Raw genomic sequence first — 21,339 nt, 5'->3', positions numbered from 1 at the left:
CGACACCTAGTACACTTTTCGAAATGCTAAGGGAACTTCCGTACAAATGGCAGTAGTAGTAGCTCAAAATAAGCCTTATTTCCAGTTAAATACGCTTCTTTCATGTCCATGCATACACCCAGTTACAGGAGTCGGCAGCAGAGGCTATGTTGCGCCGTGGCCTGCAGCAGCAGTAGTGGGACTCTGGAATCTACAGTGCTCAAGCCCCATCGAGGACAAAGATGACTAAATTTCAAATAGTTTTGTTCACCGACGATTCGGCAGCCACGAGACAGGTATGCAGCGGATGCAACGTGAAAGAGCGACAGCGCTATGCAGTATGCATGACATAGAATACTTCGAACAGTTCATTAGGAGAATGCGTCAGGAATACGTGAGATCTGCCCACCTAAGCGCTGCACCCAGACAATACAAATTGTATATCTATACTGCTTCGCTTGTAACTACTGCCGGGAGTTGGGATCCCGCGTGGTCCATGGGCTAATCACCGCACAGAACGTCACACGAACGGACAGGACAGTGTGATGTGTTCACTCTTGACCCGTAGAGCCCCAGCAATCTTAATCCTGGCATTCTCCCTTAGTTTCAGGTCAACTGCACTTTTGTTGTACAGATCTTGAGTACCGCTTCAACTAGTCAGCATACGCATGCGTGAAGAAGTACTCCGAATTACTTTCACGTTTCTTAGGTGGAGGATGTCGCTAAGAATCCCGAAAAATCTGACAAGTGTGCTCTGTACAGCGGTAAAAAAATCACAAAAACATTTCAGCATCAGCAAAGCATCCTGGACCGTCATTTGTAGTGGGAAACACAGATTCTCCAAGGATTGTTCCAGTTTCATTGAAACAGTGGCCAGACGGGTGATTCAAGTAAAAAGAAGCAAACGGAAACAAGCAAACACACACCCAGACACGCCGACCCTCCCACACATACACATTGAGAGGAGAGATACACACATACAAATATATACATATACACAAATTATTCATATATCACGCACCGTGTTTATCATGTAAGAAATACTGAAGAGCGATTTGACCAATATGCCGCTGTGCAATGGATACTCATCAGAGGGTGAAGTGCAAAGGGAAAGCAGGTAGACGCGCCAGCAGAAAAACCAAGAGCAAAATAGTTTTTCAGATTGAAGCGAAACGAAAAAATATACGCTCGACTTCTAACATAATTAAAAGTAAACGGTCAGCTTCACAAAGAGAAAATGTCAAGCGAAGGTTCCCCAAAGGATCCCTATTGCTTCACGTAACAAAGCGGTATCATCTGCCGATACAACAGCAAAAGATACATGGTAGTTTGCGTTTTATGGTGGAATAGTAAACGACGCAACTGATACATGAGTTGAGCACAGTTTTTGCTGGGGATATCAGCTGGGGGTGCTTTTGAAAGGCCCCTTAAGCGGTCGCTGGCTCAGATGAACAAACGTTCCTAGTCAGTGGTACAATGGGAAACCGAGGGCGAACAACCGTCAGCCAACCGGTTATCAACCCTGCTGAGAGGTGTGAATGCCCAGGCAGTTCAAATACATTTGACTGTCAGGGAATGAAGCTAGAAGGTCGAAGCTTCCCCGTATCGGCAAAAGTGTTGCAGGGTGTTGACCAAGAAGGTTACCCGCGCCGTTGATTGATATATCTGCAAATTTTACAACCAAACTGCTGTTGACCCTTGCACGCGCCCCCAGAGATATAATTTTTTGTGTTAGTTTGAAGAGCACCGAATAGCCCACAAGGTTTGCAGCTGTACAAAAAAGGGTGAATCACTTTCTTCACGCCCGACAACGGCCGGCATGCATCGGGCGCTTTGGAATTGCACTACAATAAAAACAGGGACAAAGCAAGAATATGACCCCTTGGGAGAGCTTTCTCAATTTCAGCTTGTTGTACGAGATCTCTCTTACGTTTCAGCAGTTCCCGCGCTCTTTCCTCCTCTCCACGCTCAACTGATTGCAGCAGCTTTTCCACAGTGGCTTTCCCCCATTGCTTAGTGCAAGTTTCAGCAACAATCAGGGACCACAGCGTCTGCGTCGACTGTTCGAACTGCTCGGATATAAACTGAAGCAAAACTCTCGCATCAGCAGGAACTCTGTCTGCAGGTGAGGAGATTGGCTGAGCAGATATAAAGCGGTTATCGTTGTCGGTTCCCAACGCCAGCCCGAAGGCTTGTAATACCCCGTCAAAGCCCATAGCGACGTATAGCCCTTCTAGGGTGTACATATCAAGCGCCTGTACCAATTTCTCCAGCCTGAGGCCTAGGGAACGCGGAGCAGTTCCTCTGACCTCCGCAGCTTGCATTTGACGGTGCGTTCGCGGAAACAGGCGTTTAAGAAATTCAGATGAAGTCATTTCTTCGCTTGCTGCTGCTGTGTCGTCCGAGGGCAGTTGCAGCATAGGAGCATCTCCTCTACCTAAAGAGAACACCCGAAACCCTGTTTTCTCTGCCTTGGTCCCCAGTTTATCCATGCTGGAAAGGCGCTGAGACGCAGAATTGCAGAGGGAAGTTACGAGTTGTAGCTGCGCCGCGTACTTCCACTTCTCCTCTGTAGAGGCGAGGGCTTCAGGAGATGGAGTTTGGTTCATTGCATCAATCTGCCTCTGCAGCAGACTCCATGCTTCACTGGAACTGAGTTGTTCTTCGTCGTGAATGGTAGGTAAATGGTACTTAGCAAAGGCGTTCTTGACTGTCTCGGAAGTTCTGTTCCACGTGGCTTCTAGCTTGTCTGCACTCTCTCTGAATCTATCGCGATACGTTAACAACGAGTCTGAGTCTAAAGGCATTGTCGCTAGATCTTTGGGGCCTCCCCCCTTCAGCGCCCTCCAGCCCACTGCCACAAGAAACACAATCCACGCGCCTAGAAGAGAATAGGCCAGCAACAAGGGTAATTTCTGCTTTGGCGTCTCAAGGGGCACCACCAAAGAAAAAGTTTCATCCCTTCCATAGTCCTCTGATCCCTCTTCTTGATCCTCGTCATAGTCTTCAAAATCGCTCGCCCCTGCACAGGAGCTCCGAGCGCACTCTCCTGCCTCTTCTGCTGCAGCTTCGCCCCCAGAAAAAGCGTAGCCCGTTTCAGTTGTACCAGAAAAATTGTCCATTTTAGTCAAACGCCCGCACCGACGTCGAGAGAAAAGGGGAAAGTCCAACCGACGGGACAGTCTCCAACGGCGGGCAGAGTCTACATGAGCTTGGCTATGCACGCCCCCAACTGAACCCTAGATGATTAGCATAGAGAAGGCACGTATCCACAGGTTCCAAAATTATATAACAAAAGGGACGGGGCTCTCCTGTTGAATCCTGTGCTGCCCTCGAGCCACCTCCCCAGTCGTCGCTGCTGATGTCCCCCGATTGGCCTTTTTTGTGCGTTGCGGAAGGAACGGAAGAGTCAACTGGAATCGGACATGGAAGAAATGCTAATCAAAAGTATATTACTTAATGGATAAGCCACCCGCTTTTTTTCGCAACCGCCGAGGGAACCACTGCCAAGTTCACCTGCTCGTTGCCCTCCCGTGCAAACCGCACGATCCGATGAATGCGTTTGGTTGTGTCTACGGACAAACGATAGACAAGACAAGCGCATTGCCTCTGGTTGAAAACCAGTTATCTCTGATTGTTTAATTCTTGTCTATAATGTTGGGACTCATTGAGGTGCAGGCAAGCAAGCACAGAAAAACCCAGCACACCGCCCGCGAGCGGTCGATTCAGGTTCATATCGGGGCAGACAGGAACGTTCAAAACTACATACTCAAAGATGTAATGAAGAAACTCCGACTACAACCCATATTAGATAATGCAAAAGCTGCACACAAAGAAGCTTGGCCGATGTTTTTCGCACTCCAGGCAGAGTTTCTGAAGTCAAGTCGTCGGGCAGAAAATTTTAGTTTCGATTCCGCCAGCAGACTGTCTTAATTGTTTCACACACACACGCACCAAGGTGAAGCGGCTTCCATCCCGTTCCGTTTGGGTTTTATGTGAATGACAAATGGCCCTTGCAAATTAATATTCAAACAATAGCGGCATACACCCTAGATATCAGAAACCTCATCACGCGGCACTTTGTGTACAGGCACAAGACGACATGTGCCTGTTGTAGAGGGGAGAGCTGCAACTTGGGGCAGATTTTGCTATCTTTCCACACCAGCCTTAGCCAGTTTTGCAACTGCCCCCAGGATGCCTGGATATTGGGATGGCAGCCCAGCAGTGTGGAGTTATATCTACGCCTACTCACCTTGACTATTCCCCAGCTCATTGTTGACCGTTGACCTGTCGTACGAGAGCACTCTACCCATCTCTACATAAGCAATGAAGAGGGAAAATAGTGTAAAAAGGTAGGGGGGAAAGAGCCACATACGCGTAGCCACTTCGGGTATGATTCGACAGAATCGGGCAGGCAGTCGAAGGAAAATACTGTTTCGTTTCAGCTGCAGTACGTGGTAAGCCACTAGAGAATGGAAAATCAAGCGGAGCTCTAAGTGGCACACCCAATTCCTGCAAGCGCAGTTGGTTGAAAAACTCACGTACGTGTTGAGTGGAGACGGTGGAGAAAGTCAACTTGGAAAGCCGAGGCATTCTCCCCAGTGATGATTGCGTAAAACTAGCATTACACAGCATACGCTGCAGTCCCATATTGTTCGGGAGAAATCTACCAGAGGGAAGCGAAGATACAGACACAGAAGCATTGGAATTTTCTCGAAAGTGCCTAAATATAGTAGGAAAACCACAACGGCGGCGTCAATAACATGGCATATCCCTGGTGCAGCTCTGTGGGCTGCACCAGGCCACTCCAGATGACTCAAGTTCCATCCCAGCTGGTATCAGACTGATGGACCTCATTTCTGCATACTAATGCACCGCAGTACGGATGGGAGCACCAAGATGTAGCAACGGCGCAATTGCTGTAGATGCCTTTATCGCTTGATGCTTGCGCGCTCAGTCATCCCATCCGGTCACCTTCCTAGCCGCATGGCTAATTCAAGGAACTCAGTTTTTTCTTTTATCTTTTGAATTTCATTTTCAAGTGAAAAATTTCCTTTTGACTGAAGACAACCCTTCCCTTAGTAGTGTTTGTTTGATCTGCTTGTGTGTCCTTTTCTGGTGGTAAATTCGTCTTCGAGCCACTTATCAGCTTCTTCTTGTTTCTAGGTCTTTAGCCCGCATATTTGTCTGATGCTACACTTTCGTGTGTTGATACGTGAGCCGCTCGTCTTCTGATACGTGCATTTTCGCATAGTTGTGCACACAGCCTATTGTGCATAGTGTAACTCGACGTGCGTTAACCCACAGAAGGGATAAAGTAGAAGGCTTGGATAGATAGTAAGCATTGTGCATTGTCCATAGGGCGAAGCGGCTATGATAACGCGGAGCCCCGAGGGGTGCCACCTCGGGGACGAAACCTACGCGGGAGCAGTTGTCACTTTAGGTGACAGCTACGGGGAACGTGTGCTGTTCTACTTGTGACTGCTCCCAATGCTGTTGCTACTGCTATAGTTTGGTCCCTCATTGCACATGGGACCCCCCCTTCCCCCCCCACCAATCGTCAACAGAACACTCAGCCTCTTCCGGCGTCAGCAGCACCTCGACTTCTCCTTCAGCCCCCTCCATCGTCCTGATTCAAGTTAGGCGTTTCTCCTGGTAAAAGCTTCCCCTCACCGTCCAGTTGTTTATGGGGGCTGGTATCCCATCTTTCAAGGCCATTTCCCTGAGGCAGCTTCGCGAACTCCCGTTGGGGCCGGCACACCGCACCTGGTGCTGCCCTGCCGCTGCTAACAGTGCTGTTTACTATACAGCTGCACGCTGAGCTGCCAGAGCTTCTAGAAATCGCTGTTCTGAAAGTACTCCCCTTCGGTAAGGGGGAGTCCGTCTTGGTGCTGATGCTGCTGCTGGTGATAGCGGTAAGCGTCTGCTCCGGCCTTAAGAGACTGCACAAATGAGTTCCTTGTCTTCGGTTCCGTTTGATGCTGCAGCGGCAGGTTCTTTTCCCGGTGTTTGCGTTGGAGACCTTCCTGCTTCAGCGCATCATCCGCTTCGGAGCAGGCAATGCTTGAGCTTTTCGGCATGGGAAAACACCCTAAGCTGTCAAGAGAAAGACGCACCACGGCTTTGTCTGACTGCGTATCTGCAATCGTTTTTGCCACTGCTGCGTTTGCTGATGTGGCTGATACACTCTCAGCTGGGTTGGCTGGTGCAGCAGGCCCGATCGTTCGAGAACTAATCAACTGGTTGCACCTAGGGCTCCTGCTGCTGCTGCTGCGGTCAGTTACTGCTCTCAGTGTACACTGCAGGGACCGACTCCTGAGAGCAGAAGTTTCTTTTTCAGAGGGGACGAAGGATGGCCTACTTGAGCGGCTGCAATCGTTATCTATATACCGAGACGGAGGTGGTTGTTGACGTTGCTGTTGTTGCTGCGGTTCCTGCATGAGATGGGATATCTGTTGTGTTTGTAGAAGCAGCAACTCGCCGCTCCCAGTAGTCACCAGGCGGATTTATGGATTTTAAACTGTCAGAACAGACCTTATTCCTAGACTGCATGTAAGACCTTATTCCTAGACTGCATGTAAGATGTATTCGTGCTTCCACTCGTGGGGGTCGCTGCTGCTCTCGGAGTTGCGAACGTTTCCTTCAGCCCATCAAAGAGCTTGTCACTGCTGCTGCTGCGGCTGCTGCTTCTGCTACGCCTGGTGGGTCTCTCTGTGTAAGTCAGCAGTGCATATATTTCGCTTTCAAGGCGAAGATCTTCGAGGACGCGGTTGGCGCACTCATTGACGGCCTCAAGTCGCTGTTCCGTGCTAACAGCGGCAGAAGCAGGTGTTGGAACACCTGCAATTTGCCTGGATGACACTGCAGCAACAGCAATAGGAATCGGCGTAAACGTGTCCGTAGAGATTCGTGGAGTTGTGACAGTTTGCCTCGGGGACGGAGGGATTTTCGCTGCTTCTGCTGTACCTGCACCTGCTGGTTCTGGTGCGGTACCTCCAGAAGCTGCTTCAGACGGGCATTTTCCCTGCTTTTGCTGGACCTGTTCTCGGCGGTCCTCCAAAGGCAGGGGGGAAGCACCAGTGAAGTTGAATGGGAAGGGTGGATGTGTTGGTACCACCGCTATTGCCGCGGCTGCAACAGTACCTGTTTCTCCATGACTGCGAGTCGAGAGCCCCAGCGGCGTAGCCGCGCAGCTGTGCCGTTCTGGAGTTGAACCAGACACCTCGCCCTTATCTGGGGTGCGCTCTACCGCTGAGCTAACAGCCCCTTTCTACTACTTCTAGCACTTAGCTATCTTCCCAATAATTGTATTTATTAGTATTTTTGCCGATAACTTTTTTCACAATTTAGATATATAAAGGTGGGTCAAAGCTTGTATTAGCTGCCAACAAAATAAGTTGTCGATATAATAAAGTAAGTATATTATCCAGCAGCACCTTCCAGTACTGCTACCTTGTTACGACTTCACCCCAGTTATTAATTCTTATTTATGTTCTTAAAAAGGAGTTTCAACAATAATTAATTCCCATGGTGTGACGGGCGGTGTGTAGAAGGCTCGATGACTTATTCACCGCCGTAAGACTGCCCGGCGGTTACTAGCGATTCCAGCTTCAAATAAATAAATTGCAATTTATGTTTCGAACTAAGAATGTTTTTAAAATATATTTATATCTATTTTTCCAAATAGAATTAAAGAAAAAACTGTTTTCTCTAATATCAAATTTTATTGTACCATCCATTGTAGCACGTGTATAGCCCAGAGTATAAAGGGCATAAAGACCTGACGTTTTCCATTCCTTCCTCCTTATTTATATAATAAATATAGGCTGTTTTTAAAGCTAGGTAACTTTAAATAATGGCTACGCTCGTTACGTGACTTAACCCAAAATCTCACGACACGAGCTGACGACAGCCATGCACCTCCTGTATTTGTAATTATAAAAAATTATTAATTTTTTAAAAACAAATATTTCAAACTCTGGCAAGGTTCTTCGTTTTACATCGAACTAAACCACATGCTCCACCGCCTGTGCGAGCCCCCGTCAAGAGTTTCAATCTTGCGAGCGTACTACTCAGGCGTGATACTTAACGCGTTAGCTAAGGAATAAGATATAATACATATTTTATTCCGAGTATCCATAGTTTACAGTCAAGACTACTGGGGTATCTAATCCCATTTGCGACCTTAACTTTCGTATCTCAGTGTCAGTATTGCTCCAGTAAAATGCTCGCTTTTGGTCTTCTTTTTTGTATCTTCGCATTTCACTACTCCTCAAAAAACTCCTTTTACCCCTAACAAACTCTAGTTTAATAACTTTTTTACTAAAAACAAATATATAGTTTTTTTTATATAAAAATATATTAAAACCACCTGCATACGCTTTACGCCCAGTAATTCCGGATAACGCTTGTATCCCCTGTTTTACCGCGGCTGCTGGCACGGAATTTGCCCATACTTTATTTACTTAAGTGTCAGTATTTACTTTTAAGCAAAAGAAGTTTACAACTATAATAAGCTGTCTTCCTTCAAGCGACGATGCTCTGTCAAGCTTGCGCTCATTGCAGAAGATTCCCCACTGCAGCCTCCCGTAGGAGTTTGGGCTGTATTTCAATCCCAATGTGGCTGATCCCCCTCTCAGGGCAGCTACTGATCTTCGCCTTAATAAGTTATTATCTTATTAATTAGCTAATCATATATGAACTTTTTTTTAGACAGTTTTAACTTTTTAAAAGCAAAATTTAAATAAATGTGCTTATCAGAGATTATCCCTAAGTTATTAAGAATACTTCTAATCTCAAATTAAATTTTCATATATTACTCACCAATACACTATATTTAATAATAAACTATTTAATTTGCATGTGTTAGGCACGTCTCTTGCGTTTTTCCTGAGCCGGGATCAAACTCATTTAATACAAAAAATTTTTTTTATATACATTTAAGAATTATTTATATCAGTATTTGGAGATAAGCGGAATCGAACCGCTATTTTTTCTTCTGTCGCTGTTGCACCTCTTCGTGAAGTAGCATTAAAGAAAGCGTAGCTACCTCACCACATCCTCGGGATGTCCTTCCTTCACAACATGCTCCCTGCTCTTGCCGCTGTTCCTCTGGGTCCTGCATCAGTCTTCTGCTGGTGTCGCCCTTGTTGTTGCTCTGGAAGAGAGACTCGCGCTGCTTTTTTGTTAGTAACACCACGTTGGGAGGCCCTAAAACTGACTTCTTCTGCTGGCACAAGCCCTTCTCAGCATTAGCAGCGCAAACAGTTTCTGCTTCAGCTTCAGTCTCCGGCAGCATCAGCTGCTGCCGCACGAAGGCCATTAGACGCGCGTCCCTCCTCCGCAGCAACTCCTGATGGACACAACAGCAGCACATTGACAGCAACAGACTCTCTTCCGCATGCTTTGAGCTAAGTTCCCTGATGGAGCAACTCGGGATTTTGGTGCACCATATTTAGCTTGAACAGAATTAACCACAAGAACAGAGGCTGCTACTATGCAGCTGCTTCGCTGCGTACATCCCGGGTTGCCATGTGCGGGTGCTGCAACATATTTTGCTGTTGTAGAAAATGCCTTCTCTTTTTTCTAAGCCGCCTCTTTGCTTCTTGAACAGCAGTAGCGACTGCCGCATCTGCTATTCCTGCTCTCTTGAACAGCTTATGCTGCTGTTCTCGGGGGTTTCGCTCTGTCGATGAGACTGAATTTGGTGTGGCATCAGCTGCTTTTTCTCGCGAAGCTGTTAGTGATGTTTCTACTTTCCTCTGAGCATAAATATTAAATAAGCCCCACGTCACATTCAGGTTTCAGTTCTGCGCTTTAGCTTATCCTTGTCTGCTCATCTTGCGTTTGTGTTTCTGGTTGCATTTGCACCTCCATGTTCACTCGCAGCGACAGCCCCCAATTTTCCCCACGCTGAGTTGTTCATGAAAGCCAAGAGAATACTGACAGACGAATTTGCATGCATTGCAGATATCTGAGACGGAAATTCGCCTCTTGCGGAGTGGGATGAAAATTTAGAACTTGCCTTTATCGAGGGACGCGGAGGCGCAGCGGGCCCCTTAGAGTGCGAATCTGTTTGGAGTTCCTCTTCTTGTGGCAGGCGCTTCCTGAAGCAGCAGCAGCGGTGTCAACAACAAACCCGCAAGCACCATACTAGTAATTCACGCGAATGCTAGCTGGCTCGGGCCTCTCCGCACGTTGGCTTACAGCGGTGTACTTCCTGACTGCCTCTCTGGCGGTCTAGGCGTGCATGTTTCAACCTATGGCATGAGTGCTTACGCCAGTCCATTAGCCTTTAGTCTTTGCTGCAGTGCCATTTCCTTCACTTTGATTCTCCGAAGCTTCAGCTCCTCCAGGGGAGATAGTTGCTGCTGCTGCTGCAGCTGTTGCTGTTGCCTCAAGCGTTGTCGCTGCTGCTGCAGCAGCAGCAGCTGCCGTTCTCGCCTCTGCTGCTGCTGTGGAGTGGTGGTGCTATGGGCAGAAGCCGCTAAAATAGCACCCAGGCTTGGCGTGTCTGCTGCTGCTAAAGCTGCATTCCCTTCTGTCTTATTCTGCTGCTGGTGCGGTTTTGTATATTGATGATGAGGCACATGCCTTTGTACCGTCGACTGCTGGCTTCGATTTGCCTCCTCGTCTGTTTGTTCCCCGCATCGCTTCTCTAGAACTCTTCTGGAGGGCGCAGGCTTGCTGTAGCTGTTTGCATTGTTGCTGCTGGTGCTAATGTTGCTGCTGCTAATGACGCTGCGTTGGATTTGGCGCTTGCTACCAGTGGTCCATGCCGTGTTCCCAAGGAGCACTGCTTTGCCCCGGGGCTGTTGCTGTCGCTTATCTGAAGTGGCCTCTCCAGAGGGCTTTCCTGGAACTGTTGCCCTTGGTCTTCCATCTGAGGCTTCTGGAGCTGCCTCCGCTTGTAGGGCTCCTGGCGTTGCATCGGGCTCGAATGCTGATGCTGTTGCCATAGCATCAGCTTTAGCGCGAAAAGGTGCAGCCTCCGCAGCGACAGTTACTGACCCAACCAAGTTTGAGGATGCGTATAGGGAATCATCTTTGGAACTGTTTGGCTTTACTCCGTAGGAGGGATGCTGCTCTGGCTGTTGCTGCTGTTGCCCTTTTGATATCACTGTGATACTTTCTTCAGATGGTGCTTCTCTCCGAGCAGCAGGCGCTGGTGATACCTCCGCCTCCTCTTCTTTTGCTTCGGGTTGTGTTGTAGACGCTCCTTCGTCTGAGTTACATGCTGTTCCAGAGTCACTTTGTGCTACAGGCTTTGCTGTTGGGTGCTGCGCAGCGGCCGGCCTCGCAAGGTCGACGTGGCGCTGTGGCAACGAATGATGCCTTGAGATGGAGCGATGTTGTGGCGAAACAGAAACACTGAAGGCCTCGTTCTGTTGTGACTGCTGGCGCTGGACTCTGTTGGTCGAGGCTTGATGCTGTTTCCTACCTTCCTTTTGCTGTTGTTGCTGCTCTTCATCGTGCAGAAGCCGCAGCACGGCCTTTGAATATGGGTCATGCTGTCGTCTCCTGGTCGTACCTGCAGCAACGTTTCGTTCAAAGGAAGCAGCACCTGTTGCAGCTCCTTTTGACAGTTCGGAAGCTGTTGGCGGATGATTTCTCCTCAGGATGCACTGATCGCTGCAGCTCGTGCAGCTTTCGGCGAGAGATGGCATGGAGGTAGGGAAAGGATGTTGGTCATTCTCTGCTGCACATGCCACTGAGTCTTCTTGTATTCTGGATACACCCGAAGCAGCAGAACATTCTTGTTGTCCTTGCCGCCCCAAGCCCGTGCTCAATGCAGCCCTTGAACTACACTGGTGAACATGCCTTGCTGCAACTTTTGATGGTGACGCTTCTGCTGTCCCTGAGCCTGCAAAGTCTATCTCTGTTTGTGTCGCTGGATTCCTTTTGGTCTTGCCACGACCCTCTTTCTGCTGCAGCGTTTCAGGTTTCTCCGGAACTTCATCCGGGTCATGAGGGAAAAACGACAACGAAACCCTCCGCGTTGTTTCTGCATTCGTTGCTGCCGCTGCAGGTTCTGCTGCTGCAGCTGTCCCGCTAGGGACAGCAAGGCTTTGAGAAGTCTCGATCTGCCTCATGAGGATGTCTAGCACCTGAATAATTCTTGCTTGCTGCTCTTTCTCTGCAGTGGGGGGACTGACACTTCTTGTTGCTACGAATTCGCCTGCTGATCTGCTTACTGCCTCTGCTGCTGTATCAAATCCATATCCGCAGCGTGAATGTCTCATTTCTCTGCGTTCAAGCTGTTCAGCAGACGCTGCAGAGCCTTGTACCCTTTTGTTTGTTGCTGCTGTTGGTCCCGATGGTTTCGCGGAGTCTCCTCCTAATTTTGTGGCGAAGTCGCTGTTGTTCCTGCTGCTTCCTTTTTTATGCCTTTCCGTGCTATTCTCCAAAGAAACAAGGCATCCATCGTCAACTGCGCCACTACTGGTGCGCCTGTCCCTGGCTCGAGGGGATGCAGAGGCAACGCTGTCTGCATGGATGCTCATGTTTGGAAACATCTGTTTCTGTCGCTCCAGTTGTTGCTGCTGCTGTTCGTTCTGCAGCTGCTTCTCCTGCTGCTGAGGCTGTTGGTCCTGGAATTTCTGCCGTGCATGCGGTTCGTCTTCATCGTTGTGCAATTGCTGTGCCAGCATTCTTAGCTTATCGGCCAAGGCCTTGCGCTCCTCGCCAGACATGCCCATTCCCTGCTGGTGCCTTTTCGCTACCTGCACAGCAACTGCAGCAGCAGCTGCTGCTGCTTCAGCTGCAGCTGCACCGTTCTCATTCACTTCCTGGTTGCCTATCCCAGGAACTCTAAAGATCCGCTGCAGAGTCCTGCGCAGTCGTGAACAACACCAGAAAATTCACATTTTTGGAGGGGCACAAGTGGGGCTGTGCAGGAACAAGGTAAAGCGTAACTATCAGCAGACGTATAATCATGTGCGAGGGAGGCAATTGGCACTGGTCTCACAGATCCAAAGCAGTATACTGCTCAGAATCGTGATGGTGCGTGATGTGCTGCTTTTGCCGCCATTGCGTATAGTGCTGTTGCTGGCTCGTTGTATGGGCAGTTGATGAAATTGTTGCCGGCTCTTCTTGCTTTTGATGCTGCTGAGGACTGCTAGAGCGCCGTGCTACAACAGCAGGCTTAGCTGCAACACTCTTGCTTCTCATCGCTGCTGCTGGAGGCTTGGCGTTGGGTTCACTCGCTTGTTGACTGTACTGTGGAGGAGATAATTCTCTCATTCCCTTTACTGATGACCCTCGAGAATTGGGAGACATGCTGCTGTTGCTGCTTTTGGGGGGGGCTGCAGCGAACACACCGGCCTGCTGCTGACGTCGCCTCACAGACAACTGCCTTGTTGCCGGTGAGGTCAAGCGTCGGCTGCTGCGTCGCGGCTCTGGTGCAACAGCAGCAGCTGTTGCTGTCTGGGACATAGACGCCGATTGGACCCTACGCTGCTGCTGTTGAGGATTTTTCTGTTGCAGAAACAACAACTCCGGGTGCAGGACTTTCTCTGTGTCGTCCTTCAACAATCTTAGCTGGTGCTCTTGGGGGGATAGAGTAGAAGGCATTACTGGAGGCATTTGAGGGGTGTCCAGCTGAGCAAAACTTTCTAGTTGCTGCTTGTACGATGTACGCTGTTGCATCTGCGGAAGCTCCTCTTTTTGCTGCTGCAGAAGCATCAACTGTTCCTGCGTCACTTGGCCCATGCCGTTGTACATCTGGTGCATTTGCTGTAAGGCCGCTACGGAAGATCCATCTGGGGGAGTAATAACACCATTCAGCTGCTCGGCAAACTGTTGCTTTGGCTTCTGCTGTTGCTCTTGCCTCCAGTGCTGCTGATTCTGTTGCTGCCGCTGGAGCAGCAATAAGTCGTGCGTCCTAATTTGACGCACCAGTTGCGCTTCCTCTTCGGACTCAAGCAGGGGCTCAACCATGCCCAAGTAATCGTATGCGTAGGTTGTAGAAGCAGCAGAATGGCTCTGAACAGCTGTAGCCGCTGCTCCATTTTGTTGTTGATGCTGCTGCTTGTGCCTACCTAAGGTAGACCCCGGAGCGTGAGCATCTGTTGTGTAACTACGACGACTTGCTGGGGAGGGGCAGATTCCTGTTGCAACTGTCTTCAGACTCTTGCTGCTTGTTACTACCTTGGATTCTGCTTCAGCAGGCGCATGTGCTGCAGCAGGAGCCGCCGATGCTTCGGCGGCCGCCGAAGCATATTGCCCTTTGGTGGTGTTTTCCGTGGTCAATGAGCTGCTTCTGTATGGTCCTTCATGCATATTGTCGGAAGGATATGCTGCAGCATACCGGCCAATGCGTGCCTTCGCCATCTTGCTGCTGCACCTTGGCAGATGGCTGCATGCGCGGATTCGCAGCAGACGTCTCCTTAGGAGGGCGAATATCTCTGGTGTATAGACATTTGCTTCGGGCTGCATGTCCTCCTGTGCTTCTGCAATGCCAGATGCGAAGTCTTCTGCCGCTACTAGTGTAGGAACACAGCTGCTGCGTCTTACTTTGTCTTTGCAACCAGGAGCTCTTCCGGCTCCTGAACAACCTGTTTCTGCAGAAGGCGCTGCAATCGGCATACATGCGTCAATCCAATGAATGACCCAAACTGCCAGCTCGTCGGCTCCTGCGAAAACGAAACAGAACAACAAACGCCAGTGTTGGCCCGTCGCTTGTGGCCCGTTGCTCTCGATTCCTTGCTGCTTTCTTCTAATGTTGCTGTCTCTTGCGCTTGCTTAGAATGCTGCGGCTGCTGTTACTGCGAACCTAGCATAAGGCAAAGCAACAACAGACGAGGGGCGCTCTCCTTCGTGAGCCCAATCCTTCTAGCAAGCGGCTCATCTGCAGGTAGCGTATCAACAAGACCGCCTGCTGCTGATTCTGTTGTTGCTGTGGTTTTTGCTCGCGTTGCATCCACCGTGTCGTCTGCTGCCAGTTTCCTTGGTAGCGCGCACAAGCAAGTCAGCTGCAGGAGCAGCACCAGCAAGCAACACAGCATCATTCAGTGAAACGACAACAATCGAGCACCATGTCAAAAGCCGAGCAGCAGATACCTTAAAACTGCACGAGCAGCAGCAGGAATGCGCTTCCGGTATACACCTGTATCCAAGCGTCTCGCAGATCATCCAAGTGCCTTGCATCTGCTGCTGCGATTTGCAGAACCGTTTTTAGCAGCTGCTGCTGCATCTCAATTTCCCCAGATGACCACTGGTCCATAAGTTTCCAAATGTGTTGTTTCTGTTGCTGTTGCATCTGTTGCAGTTGCTGTTCCTCCTGTCTGGCAAGCTGCTGCAACTGCTGTAGGGAGTGGGCGAAGGAATCGATTCTGCCAAGAGCAGCCGCAAAGTGGAGCTGATGCTGCTGCAGCTGTTGCTGAAGCTGTTTCCCATTCCTGACGTGCTGCAGTAGGTCATCAGCAGCAGCATGCGTCTCTTCCGCCAGCCTCGATATCCCCACGTAGCACTGGATAATTTTTTGCAGAGCCTCTTGAGGCCCGGTGCTGCTGCTGTTGCTGCTGCTGCGGTGGCGGCGGAGGAAGCGTGTCTTTGCCAGTAGCTGCTGCTGATCTTCGAGCTCGATGCGAAAGCCCTGCAAAGTGCTCAGAGCTTTCTTTAGTCTGCGACGAAGAGACCGATCCCCTTTCTCTGCGTCACCGCAAACGAAATCCCCGGCAGCAACAGCTCTCACCCGCTCAAATGAAGCTTCACTTGCAGGAAATTGCCTTCATCACTGGCTTTGCGCTGGTGTGTTTAAGGAGATGCAACGTCACTAGACGTCTCATAGGAAGTGCGGGTACCTGCTTGGGTCGTTATGGCTTGCAGCAAACGGGGCAGAAGACCGGCGTTTTGAGATAAACCGAGAAGATGGAAGAAAGACTGCCAAGTGGAGACGCCCACAGCGCTTAAGAGAGAAATGCGGGACTCCTGAATGTGGAATGCATCAAATAAATCGTGGAACGTATGATACAAACGCAGCACTGGCTAGGGGATGGAAGTCGAGTGTCGAGAAGACGGGCAAAAAAATACCCTGAGGAAACAAGTAGCTCAGGGGTAAGAATGCACAAGTTCAAAACAGATAGCCCAAACAGATGCAGAGCCCAGAGCAAAGCAAAGGCTAGGAAAGAGAGACTGGCATAAGGGGTAGGGTAGCGCAGGGAGGGCGGCAAAAACAGCAGGGCGAGAGTCAAGACGAAGAGCCACATACAGAGCGAGACGAACCAACTGAGACACAAAACCCCAAAACACACTATCTGCTTATATGTCCTACTGAGCTCAAAGACCTCCAAGCCGGTAAAAGTCCTGCAATCAACTCCTCATAACCAACCACCCAGCAGCGAGGGCCGCTTCCGTTGTGGATGCCAGGACTTGTCCCACCTCCAACTCCTCGTTCCCTTGCATCAGATAAAACTGGAGATTGTTGCAGCAACGGCCTTAGCTGCTGCACAGCTATGGTGGGAGTAAGGGGTTTTCTTACAGATGAGCTTGTCGTACGGGCAATTTCACCTTGTCCATGTACTGCTGCTGTGGAGGAATCGAATGCAGCGGCAGCAACTCGCAACAACCCCGAACTGTTTCCTCGTCTCCGCGCCCTAGCCAGCAGCTGCAGTCCTGTGAGGTCCCCCTGAGGCACGAACTCTATGTAGGCCAGCTCACCAGAGTATCCCTCAATAATGATGCAGCTTACAGGCTGTTCCTGTTGTGACTGCTGATGCAGCTGGGCATGCTGCTGATTCGGTGCTTGGGAACGGAGGCTTTTCATGCAGATGTTGAGGCTGTTGTTGCTGCTGTTAGAAGATACGCAAACTGACAAGTGCTGCGGCCGTGAGACGCTGGGAGGGCTTGCGAACGTAGAAGCTCCAGCTATATTAGCAACCGCTTCACTGTTGTTGCCACATCCAACGCTAGTACTGGAAAGATGCATGTCGTAGGTGAATGGCGAGACCTGCGGACTACAGCAACCGTCCAGAGCTTCGTTAGGACTCCACTTGGAGTTCCCCTGTAGGTTCCCTTCTTTGCATTGCTCTGCAGCAGCTGTTTTCCATTGTTGCGGGGCTGACTGAGCTGCTGCTGCTGTTTCTGCAGCTAATGACTTGACCTTCTGCTGAGGCGGGGGACTAGAAAGCGGCAAGAGACTGTCCTGGCTGGCGGCTCTTTCGCCGCCGCCGGCAGAGGCCACGGTACTGCTGGATTGCTGTCGGTCGGCTTCATCTTGAGCCGAAGGCAGCAGCTTCACACTGGAGTGGTCTTTCTCACTCATTTTGGAGCTGCGGGAAACGGTAAGAACGGTGTGGGTCGACGGTGTGTGTGTTAAAACTGCGCTCGATCCTGACAAAGAGGAAGCTGTCACGCTCAAGATCCAGCGGCATGAAAACGAGAGCTACTGCAGCCATTGCTAAAAACTAAACAGGTGCGAATACAAAGTTTGCGTGTGCCAATCACGGAAAGCCGTTGCGAGAAAGGAATCAGACGAGGAGGAGTCCATTCCGCACGTAGGAACGAGTAGCGTGTCAGCACCTCGCACTAGAAAGGAATGCAGAACGAACAACTATTTGCCAAGGAAAGAGAGAGTAAGGGCATACTTAGAAGCACCATGGGGCTCCGATTTGGTGCTTTCTGCCGTGTTGCGCGAGCGCTGTCCAATGGGACGTCAGCTGGGGCTGCAGAGAACTGATGTAAGACAAGCAAGCAGATCCGTCCTACTCCTGCTTGTCTAGGCAAGTTCGGTCTTTCCGAAGTGGATCTTCAGTGAGTCTTGCTGTGTTGGATATTCTCGGGGATACTTTTATCTTTCCGTTCGAGTGTAGCAGGAAAATTAAGCTGACGACCTCCTCAGCAAGTGTAGTGCACGCGCACTGCAATAGAGCTCACGTAGTAACCTTAAAGGTCTAGTTTCACAAGAGGGAACGAATAGAAATATAAATACACTTATATGGGAACTTTTTAGATAGAAAAGAGGTCAAATGAGTTAAGAGTGCTCCTCCGCCTACACGAGACCTAGGGCTGACCATGAGGCTAGCGCAGCTGCCTTGGTTCAGGCCCTCAACGGGGGGAGCCGGTCAGTTCTATTATTCTGGGTTTTCCCCCCAGTAATATGGACTCGAATAGGTTTTAAGAGTGATTTTTTGTTTATTTAAGTAGTATTCTCAGAGGTTAGCTAAGTCTAGCTAGTAGGAGCTGAGTGTGCACCAGGTTGAACTACTTGTCATTCGTAGTAACACCTAGGCACGCTGTTCACTACAGCAAGTGTGCGTGGGCGGGAGACTGAATGGAACTGGGCAAGGATGGCTATTTGGGACCAGAACGAGCAGAAGGACTGTGCCGCTACAAAAATTTTTTCTATTATTTACAGAAAAAAAATGTTGAAGTTGAGTAATCCGGTTCCGCTGCACGCGAAAGCTCCTGCGACCACGCAGCAGTCGGCTGCAAGCTGCAATGATTCAGGTAGTTCGACCAATGAAATACCGGGCGTGTGTAGCTACGCCTCCGAAGAAACCATTCTTCCCTGCATTTAAAAGCTTCATATAATTAAACACACATATAAAAATAGATTGTTTTTTTCTCATGCTGACTTCTGTCCTTAGTAGGCCCCAAACACGGGCGACGCAATTCCTGCAACAGGTATGTACGTAGTCGGCCCTCTAGTGAGTATATTTCCTGATTACCATGATCCGTTCAACCCTCATTTCCAATGAACATTAAAAATTGTGTGTTTTTCATGACACTGAAAATCAAGCGCCTATATTTGCGTCTCAAAGCGCTTCCCTCTCAGGTTCATGCCCCTCGTCAGGCGCCTACACCACGACACCGACTTCCCCCCCTTTAGCCAACTTTTCCCATGTAAAAGCTTTAAAATGAATTTCACTCGTCCCCCAAAATACTTCAGGCGCACTCTGTAATGCCTTTGCTGTTTAAGTGGGATGAGAACAGCGCCAATGCCGCGGGGTTGGTGTAGTGGTTATCACGTCTGCTTTACACGCAGAAGGCCGCGGGTTCAAACCCCGCACCCCGTACACTTGAGGGACTTCCGATTGGTTCTGTCTTTGATATCCGACTTAACTTTTCCCCACTGCTTAACCAGAAGCTGAAGACTGCTGCTGTGAAACCCTACATTGTGAGGTCCAAACGGTAGTTAACCTTCCCAATACTCTCAGGTAACAGTATGAATTGAAATTGAACAGCTGGCGGTCTGCCAGGTCATGACAGGGTACTGATGGGCTTTTGAGCTAGTCCCATAAACACATGGCTTTAGAGTGACAGACGCAGATGTACTTTCCAAAGATGTGTGGCGTTCCAGTAACACTCGATGGTGCTTACCTTGCTGCACTGGAACTGTGATCAAACGACACTACACTTTCTTATTCCTTCTGTCTTGTAAACTGAGGTAGATAGCTTGGGACGGACGCGGTTTTGAAAGAAAACTTTTGTTATTGCACACAGCCGCAGCTGGAAAACACAGAGTCGGACTATTTATGGCGTCAATAGAGTGCACCAGAATGATATGCGCACAGCGAAGTAGACGAGAATCTGCGGATGAAGCTACCGCCTTTGCTGGCCTCATCTCTGGGTTTCATGTTGCGTAGGGTCCTCTTGTTTCCCTGGTCGCGATTTTTTGTTCGCCTGTCCTCAGTCTTCACAATATTTCTTCTCGAACACCTATTTTTCCATACGTCTGCAATTCCGAATTATGTGACATTGTTTGTTGCACAAGAAACAGGTTCGCATCTCGATATATTCTCCCGGCCTTCTGAGGGCCGCGTTCCCCGGCTGCTGTCGGATTCCGTTTTTAACCCCTCTCTGGTTTTGTCTGGCTCTCACACCTCCAACGTCCATGGCGTATGTCCATATCGTTTTCGAACTTTACGTCTACCTCTCCGTGTTTGCCCACCCAGTCGTGGCGACCAAGATATCTGGAGGGCCAGCAACGGTGGAGTCACTGTGTATGAATTGGATTTGCCATAAGAACATTTTCTGTTGGATGGGTTGCAGAAATTGAGCTTGATTAAGCTAGCAGAGTCTCCCAATGGTTGGTAGCTTACCCAACAGAGGGCAGACCATGAGCAGTCTCCACTTTGCAAAAGAATTAAGGAGGTGAGGTTAAGCAAAGATTCTGAATTTGGAAAGGACTTCCCCAAACATACAAACATGTGAATATTTTCAACAAGCTTCGGTGAGAGATCCAACCTGCTGTGGAGGTCAGATTCGTTGGCGGCACACGCATCCCGTGAACTCTGCGGTGCTGAACAGCGTAACACGGGTTCTTGATATTCTCCGAAGAGAAATTCCGAAGGTGCAAATGCTCCCCTTTCCCTGTCTCCAAGCGTCCGTAGTTCAGCGCTTGAATCTCCTGGAGATGTGCGAGAGGAGGCGGCCAGCCATGAGTTGGAACACTCCCTGCAGCAACTAAAGCTGCAAAATAGGCCCACTGACGAGGTCAAAGACTGCAAAATATGCCTACAGACCCTCTTGGTTGTATGGGCAAACAATGTAAACACTATTTGAGAATGTTTACGTGTGTAGCGTCTGCCTACTAGTGCCTGTAAGGACCCATTTGCGCACTTCAGACGGACTTACAACATCGCACACACTACGCTACATAGGGGCAAGTTGTTTTGCAGGCACTGCAGAGAAGTCATTGCGCACCTATCCTGGCCCAAAAACCCAAAATATTAACCAACACAATATAGGGAATGCACTTCAGATGCCGGATTGTGACGAAAGACGACCTTGTCCCCTGGCGACGGACGCCGTGAGCGGCTACTGGGGGACTCAAGAGGGGAGATAGCATTAAAAGTATACTTCTGCAAATAGTTAGGAGCTGTGTTCCATCCCAGTTGTTCCCGTGTTCTGACTGCAGCGCTGCCTTCTGAAACTCCAGTTTCGGCGACCACCCATGATTTCTAACTAAATCTTAACGCAATAACAAGCGATTCAAACGGGGCAGCACTGAAACACTATACTTCGTGTCTGTGCATTCCCATTCTCCGGACCATCTAGCACAAAATCCGCCGCAACATAAACAACAGTTTGCAACCCAGGGCCAGGTAAAAGGATTGGTGCATTCTGTATCCTTTAAAATGCGATTTCAGCCTGAGTTCAAATACAGACCTACATTACGTAAAAGAGGAAAGAGCTGCCCCAGTAACTTGTCTGCTTGGCCTTCTCCCGGCCACACATTCTACAAAGCCAATTGATGCCAAGACTGGTGTAATGTTTGCTGCTGCAAAGGCCATAGTGACGAACCCATAAGCATAGATGCGGACTACAGCCACTGTAAACATGGTGTCACCCACCATACCGCAAGCGAAACGCGTGACAGGTAGATTATAGAAGGAATAATGCACTCATTACCAAATG

General features: G+C 49.5%; 3 protein-coding genes across 3 annotated transcripts; all 3 read right to left on the bottom strand.

Moving 5' to 3' along the window:
- Positions 1–1,823: 1,823 nt before the first annotated feature.
- On the bottom strand, positions 1,824–3,101 carry EMWEY_00021140 (hypothetical protein, conserved; the record flags this gene model as incomplete). The annotated part of the gene is made up of 1 exon (XM_013480482.1): positions 1,824–3,101. The coding sequence occupies one exon, from the start codon at positions 3,099–3,101 to the stop codon at positions 1,824–1,826; it is 1,278 nt and encodes a 425-aa protein (XP_013335936.1).
- A 5,864-nt stretch (positions 3,102–8,965) lies between these two features.
- EMWEY_00021130 (hypothetical protein, conserved) lies at positions 8,966–9,512 on the bottom strand (the record flags this gene model as incomplete). The annotated part of the gene is made up of 2 exons (XM_013480481.1): positions 8,966–9,331; positions 9,498–9,512. 2 exons carry the CDS (start codon positions 9,510–9,512, stop codon positions 8,966–8,968), a joined length of 381 nt encoding a protein of 126 aa, XP_013335935.1.
- Positions 9,513–10,253: 741 nt separating this feature from the next.
- On the bottom strand, positions 10,254–17,242 carry EMWEY_00021120 (hypothetical protein; the record flags this gene model as incomplete). The annotated part of the gene is made up of 6 exons (XM_013480480.1): positions 10,254–12,810; positions 12,947–14,612; positions 14,753–14,951; positions 15,086–15,630; positions 15,783–15,909; positions 16,253–17,242. 6 exons carry the CDS (start codon positions 17,240–17,242, stop codon positions 10,254–10,256), a joined length of 6,084 nt encoding a protein of 2,027 aa, XP_013335934.1.
- Positions 17,243–21,339: the final 4,097 nt, after the last annotated feature.

This window comes from Eimeria maxima, genomic scaffold, assembly GCF_000499605.1.
Source record: "Eimeria maxima Weybridge genomic scaffold, Emw_scaff198, whole genome shotgun sequence".
In the NCBI taxonomy this organism is placed as follows: domain Eukaryota; phylum Apicomplexa; class Conoidasida; order Eucoccidiorida; family Eimeriidae; genus Eimeria; species Eimeria maxima.
Note: the sequence above shows the minus strand (reverse complement) of the source record. Positions and strands in the feature narration are given on the sequence as shown.